At 34.9% G+C, this 13866-nt stretch overlaps 1 protein-coding gene across 1 annotated transcript in view; it reads right to left on the reverse strand.

Moving 5' to 3' along the window:
* Positions 1-264: 264 nt before the first annotated feature.
* The window catches only part of LOC129216977 (dihydropyrimidine dehydrogenase [NADP(+)]-like), an 83280-nt gene continuing 69678 nt past the window's right edge, over positions 265-13866 (reverse strand). The window contains exons 20-22 of the mRNA XM_054851239.1: positions 1720-1866; positions 1562-1645; positions 265-641 (exon numbers count right to left, since the gene is read on the reverse strand). Coding sequence (XP_054707214.1) covers positions 381-641; positions 1562-1645; positions 1720-1866 — 492 coding nt within the window. The 3' untranslated portion in view covers positions 265-380. The remainder of the gene's footprint in view (positions 642-1561; positions 1646-1719; positions 1867-13866) is intronic.

The following is a 13866-nucleotide window of genomic DNA, read 5'->3' on the forward strand; positions in this document are numbered from 1 at the left end:
TTGTTTGGAACAGCATAGTTATATATCTTAGAATATTGCTCATTTAAAGAAGACACGAAGCTTTAACGATAAATTTACAGAAAAGGATATAAAGCACTGATTTACGGCAGTACTTTTCTATACTTTTTTAAATATTAAAGCATATTGCCATGTACATTACATAACATTCTGAGGAATCAGCTTTACGACTATATTAAACAAATAACACGATTTAGAACTGTCGAAAGTTCTAAATTAAGCAAACAAAATACATATTTAGGCAATTTCTTTAATTTATTTATTAATTTATGATTCAGTTTTGCATACACATTCAGATACGATAAATAATATAAAAGTCAAAAATTTTTAGGCTATCTAATAACCTTCAACATACATCGCAGTTATTGTGCTGGCAAAGGTTCCGCGTTCAAAGTACGAGAAATCGATAAATCTACGGGCACTCCTCGCTTTGGTTCATAGGGTGTCTCTCGAGCTATCATACGTATACAATCTATAATAGGACAGACAGACAGGCAGAGGGTACATCCAGTGCATTGATCAGTCATCACTTGTGGAAGATGAGTAACTGGATCAAATCGGATGGCTTGATATCCCGAGTCATTGCAGGCCATGTAGCATTTTCCACAGTTGATGCACATTTCCTGGAACAAATGAAAATTCTGTCTTGAAATACATCCTAAACCTAGTTTGTTTAAGAGCTACCTGTAAGCTCGTGTTCTTTTCCGAGGGACTCCCATCTTTTGATTCGTGTTAATGGAACTTTCACGGTTAGGCAACGGTCCCTTTAAATTTTCGTCTGCGGGTATTTCGATCCATTATTCAGTGTTAATAGTGCTATAGACACTAGTTTAATTTAATAATCACTGGATTTAACGCATCGTAAACATGCGTAGGGCTAAAACAGGCTTATGACTGCATGAAAAATACTGAGAAAAGGAATAAATAAAAAAGAGAATAAGAATTTTCACCATATTTCTGATAAGGAGCCAAGCATTGAGAAGAGACAAAATAAAGGAAGTGACTTTCCTTCGTGAAGCGAAGATCCCAAGTCGCGTTATACAATTTAAAATATAGCATATTGGAAGAAATCAGGTTTCTTTTGCTAGTTTCACTCAAAACATGTTAACCGTTCGTCGTTGTTGAGTCACATGACTTGGCGTCTTTGCCTCAAATTTGGTAAGCCAATGATTGGACTTGCTCTCTCCATTCACTAATTCCTGCTCTAAGAGGAGCCAAGACGCTAAAAATCATAAAAATACGATTACAAAGATAGTATTTCGTACCTAATGAATTGTTCATAATTCTTTTACAACATTTTTAAGTTAAAAAAATTCGAAAGATCCCATTTTTAAATGAAAAGAAAATTTTATAATCCGCAAAAATGCATGTGGTAACATACGCAGAAGAATCAAGTTTTCGTCTGCTAAAGTACTCGCAGTGCCCGTGTAATACCGTGGTAATATCCGCCATGACGTCAGGTGAATAGAGCGCATTTGAAAAACAAACTGTACAGATGTGAATAACAATGGTTGAAGAATAAATACTTTAACAAGTTACTCACTTCATCTATGACTGCCACTACTTGTTCAGTGATGTCTAGATTTGCAAATGTTCCAATCTTGTCTAAAGCAGTACCAATAATATCCTAGGGAGTAAAACTGTGTAAACAAAATTTCTTTCAGTTAGAGTTAAACTTTAAAGACGAATTTTCACACTGACCTTAATTTTTGGTATTGATCTTGTTGGTGTATTTGGTGGTCTGTTTGGTTTAGGATTATATTTTTCTTCTAATAAGTCTTCATGAAGTTTAATTTCAGAAATTATTGCTTGTTTTTGTGCCAAGAATGCTCCGAAGTTTGGAAGCTTCTAAAAATGAATTAATAATAACAATAATAATTCAAAAAAAAAGCAAACAAACCATTATTTAATTCATTTTCAGAGTGTCATGATTTTACGAACTAAATAAAAGTAATAAAACAAAACTCTTCAGGAAAAAATAAAAATGAATAATGCAAGAATATCAAGACAGAGATATAATATCTTTTATAGTTCGGATCTTAATTTTTTCGGACTCCGAATACCATTTGCTACAATCAGTTTATCCAAAAATCTATGTATATAAAAATGGATGTATGTTTGTGGGTGTGTGGGCATGTGTGTATGTTCCTTATACAAACCCACAGTTTTCTTTGGATTTCTTCCAAATTTGGAACAAAGGTCAATTGTTGCTCAGGAATTCATATAGGCGGGTTTTTGGAATTTTAAAACGACCCAAAAGGTCTAATTTCATATTTTGAGTCATAAAATTACTCTTTTCTACACGAACAAATTTTTGTATAGTTATAAATTTCGTCTAAATGAAAAGCCAGTAAACAACTGCCCTGGATGAAGTTTTTTCAAAGCTTAACTTTAATCGTTAAATTTTTGAACCTTGGTTTAAAGCAAATGAAAACGGTTATCAACATCTAACCACCAGGAACTATTTTAAATGCAATCAACACAAAATGTATCGTGAACGATTGCCGTCAATGCTATTTAGCGAGAGCGCTGAAGCATGTTTGGCGAGAAAGCCGTAGATGTAAGAAATGATGCTGTACATCGTTTCTTAAAGTGCGACCTATGAAGCCCCAGGGGTCCATTGGTGCTACTTGATTTGAATGCTACCGTTAAATTATAATTTTTAAATATTGTTTAACTATAAAATCCACAACAGTAAGAGTTGCGTGTAATTTTGGAATAGTGTTTTTCCCGTTAATAGCAGAGAAAATACGAACATGAGTAAGGTAGTAATATTGCATTCAATATTGACGTACAATCTTCGAATGTTTCAGCATTAGACTACTTTTATTAAAACCACATCTATTTCATCCTTACAACATAAATTTAATTTAATGTTCTATGATCCTTATGAAATCAATTTGCAATACATATATTTTCTTTATACTATTCCTTGATTTACGTCAAATCTTTAAGTAATTCTGTTCAACTATAACCGATAACTTAATTCGGTTTAATAGATGTCGCTCCAGGCGGTCAAAGAACAGGGGTACTAATAAAGCAAATAAATTGCAAAATAATCATAGTAATGCACAAAAGCGCATTCGGAATTTATCTTTCAAAGGCGATGGATGTGGTCAAGGCTTTCCTTACATGTATCTATATGTATAAAAATGGATGTATGTTTGTGTGTGTATATGTTCCTTATACAAATCCGCAGTTTTAGTCGGATTTCTTCCAAATTCGGCACAGAGGTAAATTATTGCTCAGGACTTCATATAGGCTGGTTTTTCGAATTTAAAAAAGATCCAAAGAGGTTAAAGTTTATATTTTAAATCATAAAAAGGCTGTTTTCGACGTAACGAATTTTCATATTTTTATGAGTTTGGTCTAAATGAAAAGCCTGTAAAAAATGCCATAAATGAAGTCTCTTCAAAGGTTAACTGTAATCGTTAAGTTCGTGAACCTTGGTTCAAAGCAAGTGAAATTGTTCAGCAACATATAACCACCAGGAGATATTTTAAATCCAATCAACACAAAAAGTATACTTAACAGTGGTTGTAAAGTTGATAAGCGACAAGCGTAAAGCATGTTTGGCAAGAAAGCCGAACGGAAAAGAAATGCTGCTGTTAATTGTTTTTTGAATAGCATCTTGCAAAGCAGGAATGCATTGCGGTCTCCGACGGTTCTACTTGCTTTGGTATTTCCATAGCAGTAATGGTAGAGCGAAATTATGGATCAGTATTTTCCACATGAACAGCTCAGAAAATACCAAAATTAGTTCGTATCAATAATTCATTCATTATCTATGTACAAGCTTCAATAATTTAATGTTGGATGGTCCTTAAAACCAATATGCATATGTTCTTTATACTATTCCATGATTTACGTCGGATCTTTACATAATTCGGTTCAACTAAGTTTAATCGCTGAAATCTAACAAAGAACTGGGGTAAAAAATACTAATTTCTCAAATAAATTGCAAAATAATCATATTTGTGCGTAGTAGCGTATCTGGAATTTGTTTTTCAAGGGGGAGGGGGGATGGTCATGACGTTTCTTACATGCACATAAACAACCATACTAGGATTACCAATGTGTGCTAAAACTAAAGGTTGTGCACCTTTTTTATCCGCAAAACCACACGGAAATATAATTCGGCGGAATTCATACAGTTTGGGAAGGTTGGAGTTTTAAGTTTGAAAAAAATGCAAATAAATATCAATTTAAATTTAAACTGTATTAAACTGCAAAAAATTGCTACGTTTTTTACATAAACAAATTTCTTCATTTGAAATTTTATATTATTTTAACGCTTGAGTAATAATACACCTGATGAAGCATCTTCGCCGACTAGCAATAATTTTAAATCTGTTAGCTGGTATGATGCAACTTTTGACAGAGATTACTATTAAAAAAGGCATGATGAAATATTGCGCCACAATATGAAGTTTTTTTCTTCATCGTGAAATAAACTAAACAAAGCTACATTCGCAATTACAAAGCTCAGTTCGATAACTGCTATTGTAAACAATCGAAAAATATTGGAAGTTTCTAATTACCACTAAGCATTTCAACCGTCTTTAAAGAAGTGCTGTGAGATATGAATGGAAAACTATCACTGTAATAGCTTAAATTCTCTTTAACAGTATAGGGATAAGGTGAAACACTTTGTATTTCACGTGTAACCACAATGGACCTTTTTTAAACTTCAAGAGATTGTAATCTTCAATGAGACTTTCGTTTTCTATCACGAACAACAAGTCATAAGAGCGTCGATCAAGTGCTGTAGATGCATTTGAGATGTAACTATTTTCGATATAGATAGCTTTGTGTTACTTGCTCGGTTGGTTTCACCCACAAATATAATTCTTCTTGCTTCTGGGAGGAGGACTAAGAATAATATTTAGGAGAAAGTTTTGAGTTAAATTTATGTATCAGAAAAATTTGAGTCATTTGAGTTTTAAATTTTTAAACTACGTTTCAAAACGGAAAATACATTTCGTTTACTTTTAAGCTGTGGATAAGGGGAACAAAATATGCAACAAGATTCTGTAAAATATAAACAAAAGATTTGTCTATTAGGCAACTGCAGTTGTAAGTGCAAACAAGACATTTGTTTTTAATTTCAAAGACTGCAAATAATATTTAAAAAAAAAGCTAACACGGATATTGACCAAAATGCGTACGCCTACTTCTTTCTCTATAACGCAGTTTAAATAACGGTTTTTAAATAGTTCCTTCAATAAGTTCACGTCCACTTACTTCTATTTTTATTGTTTTAAATAACTTAAAATAATAACTGTAATGTAGTCAATGGACCCATTCCCACCTCTCACGACCACTGTCTCTCAATAAATTAAAATTTTGGTGTTCTCTAAGGAATACTCTGTCTAAAGCAACAAAACTTAAACACGTGCTCTCTCTACCTGCATCAGTGTGAGATATCCTGTATAACATTTACGGCAAGTATTAGGTTTTAAAAATTTGAACAAGAACTTAAATCTTGACAAATTTCAAATCGTTACAAGGCATTAACATTACTGTCTAACTATCATTTTCAGCTACGAAAATAGAAATTTGACGTCAATATAAGAAAATAAAATGTAGCTGACGTGCGTCTTTTTAGGCAAGTTACACTTATCCAATTTTATTCTATGGCATTGCACTAAATCACCATGGAAAGAGCGAGCAGACACATTTTGTCAAGTTTTTATAGTAAGCAAACTTTTTCTGCGAAATGTGCTTGCCTGAAAACATACAAAATAACCTATCACTTGGTCGCTTCATTCGAAAAACACCGCCAAAAACTCCGTAAAACGGAGTGTTACCGTCTTTTAACAACACAGACTGAATTCTTTATTTTTTGTACGGTGGGCTATCTGTTTAGATTTTGGACATTGAGGATGATTTTAAATTAATCTGAAAACATTGTAACTGTGGCCAAGAAGACTATTTTGTATATATTTGTGCATGATAGATAGGGATTGACTTTTTTTTAGCAAGCTCACGACTCTTTCTAAGGAAACATTCAATGATTTATTTCCAAATAAAATGTATGTGAAAAGTACTGTTGTATTTTTTGATGTATTGGGGAAAACAAAACGTACAAAGGCAGCACAACGCTTTTCTTTCGAAGCATCACGTAAAAGGTTTTCTATCAAGATGTGCAAAGACAATCATTTGTCTTTGCATTAAGACAATTTATGTACCGCCTGTCTGATTTAACCTCAGACAACGCACCAGTGGACACTACAGAGCCCAAACAATATTCCTCATACTTTTTTGCTTTAAGTTGATGTTACTTTTTCGGCAAATGCTTAATTTTCTGTGTTATTTAAAGTATTTTGAAGATTTGAGCCTAGAAAGCGGTGTGAATGTAATTTTGTATGTTCATTTAGATAGAATTCATTCATTTGATTATCCAAAAGATATGCTGCATTGAAAAGCACTCGGGCAACGCCGGGTAATAAGCTAGTGATTATATAGAACCACGAAATAAGCCCTCACACGGTGTTTAAGTTTAAATACATGAAAAACAATTTGTTTTCCGTTAAAATAAGCTTTTTAAAAAATACACTTTTACCATAACTGAAAATAGTTACTCTATTTCGTCCCCCTACTCCTCCAATACATCTTGTAAAAGAGGTAACAATAGTTCAAAAAACAGGTAATAATAACACATACGGATTAAGAAGTGTATTAAAGTAAAACGAGAGAGATGGGGCACAATTATCACAACATGCACTCCTGTTTGTGAAAATTGCACCAACACGAAGGACTTACGCAAGTGAGCTGAAAATTGTAGGAAATGTAAAGTAGGGCATGATATGCAAATGATTAGAATTGCAGACCGGTAGCGCATGCGTATCCTGAGCAGCGCCCTCTGAACGGCGGAACGAACCGAATATAAATAGACGGCTGTAGCGAGGCGTGTATGATTATGGGTGGTTATATGCTAGAGTAAACGTTAACTGAATCTGTACTATGCCTCTTCGACGAAAGAAAGCGAAATTTGAGCAAATTTCAGAGTTTGAACGGGGCAGAATCGTCAGCCATCGTGAAGCTGGATTGTCTTATCGTGAAGTAGCCGCTCGTGTGCAGCGTAACAGCAGCACAATCATGCGTGTTTAGAAGAAGTGAACGGACGAGGTTCGGACAGCTTGGAAATCCGGGAGTGGACCCCGAAATGTGGCGTCAGCTCGCGGTGGCAGACACCTTGTGCGTATGGCGCTGACGGACCGCACAGCTTCTTCTAGACAATTGGCAGCATAGTGGTCAACAGCTACAGGCGTTTCATTGTGTGCTTCATCAATTCAGAGACGTCTGCTGCAGCGTTGGCTGCACGCAAGGATTCCTTTATACAGGATTCTTCTTACGCAAAACCATCGCCGCCTGCGGCTACAATGGGCCAATGTGCATAGGAGCCGGCATGCTGATTGGCAGCAGGTCGTCTTTTCTGACGAATCCCGCTTCAATTTGTGGCACCACGATGGCTGAATTCGTGTCTGGCGCTATGCCGGTGAACGGCACATTCCGGAGTGCATTATCGAAAGCTACAGTGGGCCAACACCCAGAGTTATGGTCTGGGGTGCCGTAGCATGTCATGGACGATCACAAGTGCTACTCATGGACAACAACAGCATATCGTAAATTTCCTAATTTTTATGCTAACTTATCAATCTCCTGAACCCGAAAATCCAATTCTTTTTCCGCACAAAAAATTCATTAATTACTTATTAAACATTGTAATTGTCCTAAAAGCTCCGCGAGAAGAAACGACCCCTGATTGGCCTGACGTCGTTTGTGCAACAGTACACCACGCCCCTTTCGCCTCGCAATACGTTTTTCAATAGGAGTTTAACGCTGATGCTCCTCTAAATTTATTTATTCTGTACTCTGTTCTGTACCTTTAATATTTTGAACACATTTTTGATTTTCAAAAATTATTGTGCAATGAAACAAGGACCAAATCTGACATCTGTAATTTGCAGAAAATAAAACGTTACACACCAGCATTTTTTTTTTTTACCCCAGCTGAAATCAGAGATGTATATGGAAGATCAGAGGTGCGATTTTTTCGGTTTATTTTTTTAAGTTAGTGTTTAATAAGTCAGGATAGTTACTACAAATGTGAAAATAGAAGTGGATGAGTTGTAGAGTTAATAAGTTCGTGGTTTGACTGACCAAAGGAGGATGCAATACAGCGCGCATGCGATTTTAATCTTTTCTTTCAATTCAGTTAAATGTTTTTAAAAGTTAAAATTGATAATTTATATCACTGATTAACTGCAAAATCAATTTCAGTATTGCTGCTACCCCCCCCCCAAAAAAAAAAAAAAAACAATTGTAAGCAAATTAAGAAAAACGAAACACGTTATTTTAATGCCAAAAACATGTACGCGAAAAAAAATATAATTATTTATAGAAAAAGTACATTATAGAATATCTGAGATATTGTTTGATCCAAAATGTGATATTTCAATCAATACTAATCTTTCAATCAATTTCTTTTTAAAATACTCAACTTCTTCAAAAAAAAAAAAAAAAAAAGCTACAGATTGTGGACAAAGGATATAAGTACAAACATAAGTACAATACTGTTTCATTTTAAAAATGTTTTTGCAAAAATATGTGTTTTGAATGAATAGTATATATTTTGGTGTTTTTACAAGTTGGGTGTTTCCAAGCTTACAAAAAATTTGAATAGTTTTTTTTCTATTCTAATTTACCCTAAGAGCATTTGTTGGAAATATCAATTTTAAAATAATACTAATGATAATAATTTTAAAGAAAAACTAAAATTGAATGAAAATATAACTTTAAGCTTGAGTAGTTTTAAGGTATTATAATTCCCCCCCCCCCCAAAAAAAAAAAGTTCTGCACATTGTTTTCGGATCTTAAAATTAGTACAAAAAAAATGGGGGACACAAATTAATGTTTATAAAAATGTAAGAAAGGGCTTAAAAAGTTAATGTTAAAGTTGTGAGAACTTCGAAAAATAAGTAACCTTAATGGAAAAGAGGACATATAAACTATAAAAATAATTTTTCATATAAATCAATGTTTGAGCAATGGTTTTTTTTTTTGTTTTTTTGTTACTAAAAGAGCGAAGTTCTTTCGTATTTTTGAGCATAAAAAGAAGAAAAAAGTTAGTTGGGAAATCACTTTTCATAACTCTTGAAATAACTTGTATATTTGATGCATGATATTAATTGAATTTCTGCTTGCATAATATGCTTTCAAAGCAAGATCAATTCCTTGACTATAATGATTCAAGGAAATGTTTAGGATTCAAGGATATTTTTACATCAATTCTTAGTCAATTCATTCAATTTACTTAGACTCATGTTTATGTGATGCCTTCTGTTCATCTAAAACAAATGTCTCAAGTGACCATTGACCACCTGCAGGTGTGCGATCTTTCAAAATTCCTGGAAAGTGTCATTCCCCTTAAATCTGTATATTTTTTGCTTCCCAAGGGTAAATTGGGAGAATTCTCGAAAAATTGAACAATAGCGCAAGCAAGCGCAGGGAAATAATGAAACAGTTCCTTCTGAAAATGCGGTAGATGTTTTTTTTTTTTTTTGAAGTTAAGATGTGGTTTGGAAACTGATAACATTCAACCATGTAACGATCACAAAAAACCATATTTCCGGCAGAAAAATAAATACAAAAATTACCTAAATAAATACCCGAACTAAACACAGAAATGCCTAAAGCACCCTACTAAAGCACACGGACATCGAAGAAAGACGTTAAGCAAATGCGAAGCGAAAGGCACATACACGTCACTTCTCGGAGAGTCACGTGACTCCCCGTTTTAGCGGAAAACGAAACTAATCTATTTTTAGTTGTAAATAATTTTTAAACTATCGCTCTGAGATGAGACAAAAAATGTATTCTGACAATTTTAGGTCATTCTGATTGTATTAAAATTAAAAACAAAAAATGCTGTTGTTGTCCATTGTGGGCAATTTGAACAGTACCCGATACATAAACGAAATTTTACAGCCCCAAGCTATTCCTTTCTTGCAAGGATTGCCAGGGGCTGTATTCCAGCAGGATAATGCCCATCCACATGTCGCCAGGACTGTCAAATCCTACCCTGATTCGCAGCAGGTACAACTGCTTCCTTGGCCTGCAAAATATCCGGATATGTCACGGATTGAACATGTGTGGGATTTCGTTAGGCGGCGTCTCGCTCGTGATCCTCGTCCTACTGCTTCGACAGACGAACTTTGGTTGCGCAAACAAACAATTTGGAATAAACTTTCCGCAGGCAGATATTCAAACTTTGTTTCACTCCATGCCGAGTCGTGTAGCAGCTCTTATTGCGGCGCATGATGGACACACAAAATACTAATTTCTACCTCTTTTTATTGTTCGCTTTGTTTTAAAATGTAATCATTTATTTGTACCATTACCACTCAACTGTGTATTCAGATCATTCAGCTTATAGCTTACCCCAAACAAATATGTCAAATACAAATAAAAAAAAACTCATTTTAATGAATAAAAAGAAAAGAAAATAGTATTACAATAACTTACGTTTTCAAAAAAAAAAACAGAATAAGTACTCCCAAAACGTTAAGTCAGCCACCTAGATTCATGAAACTTTCACAAATAAATAGTATTCTTGATCGCAATCAACAAAAAATATCACCGGAGGTGACACATAGTGTCAGATAAACTTAGCTTTAGGACAAAACGTAAATAAATAAAACTTAGGAGGACGACGAAATTGGGCACGGTGATATGTCAATTTACGTTATAAGTAAAAGATAGTTCTCAGAATAAAAAAAAAACCAAAAATGTGCAATCATCCAAATAAAATTTTCAATATAAATTGAAAAATGAAAAAAAAAAAAAAAAAGAAAGAAAGAAAGAAAAGAAAAAAAAAAAAAACACCAGAAGATTGACGAATATATTAAGTACATACAAAATGGACTTAAACATAATCGGAAAAACCTATTTTTTTTCCTCTAGAAAATAACTGATTCTATAATAGTAATGCATTAGTGTTTAAAACTCAGGGATTTGCATATTGTCGAATCTTATGTAAAGAAACGAACGAAATAAAAAAAGTTGCTTTGAGACAAAGATGCAAATCTCGTACATCAAATACATCAACGCACACGTGTGTGTGGGCGGAGTCAGCGGTGTTATAGGCTTCATAAGTGCCAACAGCAAACGATGCATCTCGTTCGTTAACCCACCTCGGCAAATTTCTTGGTGTTTTTCAGCATCAATCAGTATTTTTCAAACTCTAACAGTAAAAACGAGTAACCACCAACGTTCGGAAAATAGAATTAAGTGGTGAATTATGGGAAAGCTAGAAGCAGGACCTGTCAAGGTGGAGCCAGCGTCGATAGAAACTTATGGAGTTCCATACAGGATCCTGTACAGTTCCATAATACAGGATCCATCGACAGCAGGCCTGGGAAAGGCCATTATAATAAGTTTTAACAGGAACGCAACAGCTTCTTAGCTTTTTCGTGACATGTATGCGGCCATAGCGACCGAAGTTTCGAAGTCGACTGTTTCCAGAAAACTTCATGAGAGAGGTTTGTTTTGTACATGAAGACTTGCTCTTTGCTTCTCGCTCACTGCTACGCACAATAGAGCCCGTTTAGCATGGTGCAGAGAGCATAGAGATTGGATTATGAACCAGTGGACCACCGTTATCTTCATTGACGAGTAACGGTTTAGCTTAACCGCCGATTTTTGTCTTACGTTCGTATGGACAACAGGGACCCGCTACCATCTGCCTTTTGATGTCCACTAAATCGACCACTATGGCGTCAGAGGTTTGATGATCTTGGTAGGCATTATGTTGGAAGCCCGCGCACAACCCTTCAGTCCTTAACAGAGGCTGACAGCTGTGAGTTATAGGAATGAAGTCTTGGATCCCCATGTTTGCCTTTTAAGGGTTGCTGCTGACCCTGAGTTCATTCTAATGGACTAAAACGTTAGGCAAGATAGAGTTCTTTCGGTCGACGAATTTCTGGAAGGGGAGGGTATTAACGAGATGGATTAGCAAAGCAGATCTCCAGACTTCAACACTTGGAGCATGTCTGAAACTCTTTCGAGCAAGGCCGGATTAAGGATTCGGAAGCCTATAGGCATTAGAAGTGATGGGGCCCCCTGGAGACATGGCAAGGTCAAAAACGGGGGGAGAGGTATGGGGGGGGGGATCTGCAGTGTCTAAATTTTTCACTCACAAACGTGCACACGCATATACTTTTATTGCATAAAAACAGGGAAGGGGGGGGGGGGCCTTTTTTGAGGAAAATTTAACTTTTTTTAACGTATTTTAAACTAAAATATTTCTTCGGGGCCCCTCAGAACCTCGGGACCCCTAGGCTACTGCCTACTTTGCCTATTTAGTAATCCAGCCCTGCGTTTCGAGAGGGCAATAGCGACTCGCAACGCCCCTCCGAATATCACATATGGCTTGAGATCAACGCTATAGGATGAGTGGGACTCATTGCCTCCGAAACTTATTAACCACTTCATTTCAAATATGAAATCACTCTGCAAAGTCTGTATATCTACTAGAGGGGCCATAACTCCTACTATTTTGTTAAATTTTTCAACCGCTGTTTCATAACTTCCGACTCCAACGAATGTTGTTCATGGTCAAGCCCTAAATATTTTAAATATTGGATAATTATTTGTTTTGTCATCAATATATATATATATACGTACTAGATTTCATTAAATTCGCCCAGTGGTTCTGGAGATAATTGACCAAATGAAAACTCTCTTAGTTTTGCACACTAATGTGTGATAGATTTCAAGCTGCTAAAGAAAAAAAAAAAACAAAAGTAAACTAATTCTTAATCTTCAATGAAGAAATCATTTAAAATTGCATTACAGTCATTAAGGTTAACTTTGAGTCACACAAGTTAGCTGTGCGTCACTTAAGATTTTTAGGTATATTTGACTTAAAAAGAAAATAAAATAAAATAGAACTGCGAATTTTTCCAGACAAGGGCATGAAATAAGTTTTCTACTCTTGATAACATAGTTACTCTGAAGGTTCAAAATCTGGTAAATGTCGACATTTATGTATTTATTTATACAAATGCCGGGCATTAACACTTAAGTTATTCGCCTTCTGGCTTCCCAATATTTTCGGTGTCCAAACGTGAGCATTATAAGCCCAAAATTGCATAAACTGCAAGCTGGTTAGTCCTTGAGACCAATTTTAAATAAATGGGCATTTGGGCAATCGTGCCCGTTTAAAAGTCGAAAAATTACATTAGAAAATCGTAGATCTTAAATGTCGACATAACAAGCATTAATGGATCAACGATTTTAACAAGAAGGAACAAATCTTGAAATTGCCGCATTTACCCTTATTACTTTTTTCAAGTTTTCATATAGAGTTTCATCGAAAAAACCGCTGAAGTAGAGTGAATTTCCCGCCCCTAGAAGTGATGTCCGTGGCAGGCTTCTTCCCACCCCCTTCCCAGATCCTGCTCTAATTACACGGGAAATGCGTTATGGATAAGTAAAATTATTAATGCAAATTGATAAGAATTTTAATTTCTCAGAACACAATCATCTAAAAAAGGAAATTCTTTCTTGTTCTCATAATTAACACTTCATTGCACAATTAATATTAATGTCATTTAATTGTCATTCATTTGTGATAAAAACCTTACTCAAAATGACATTTTTTTATGTTTAAATGACGAGTCAAAAGCTTTTCTACTGTTTATTAATTTTTGTTTTGGTTTAGAAAAAAGCCGTAATTATAAATTGTCTTCAATTCACCACTGGAGACTAGAACCCCCCCCCCCCCCATCTTGATCATTAGTTTGAAAATTTTTAGAAAGGAGAAATTGTGACTCAAAAATA

This window comes from Uloborus diversus, chromosome 1 (assembly GCF_026930045.1).
Source record: "Uloborus diversus isolate 005 chromosome 1, Udiv.v.3.1, whole genome shotgun sequence".
NCBI classification, from domain to species: Eukaryota; Metazoa; Arthropoda; class Arachnida; order Araneae; family Uloboridae; genus Uloborus; species Uloborus diversus.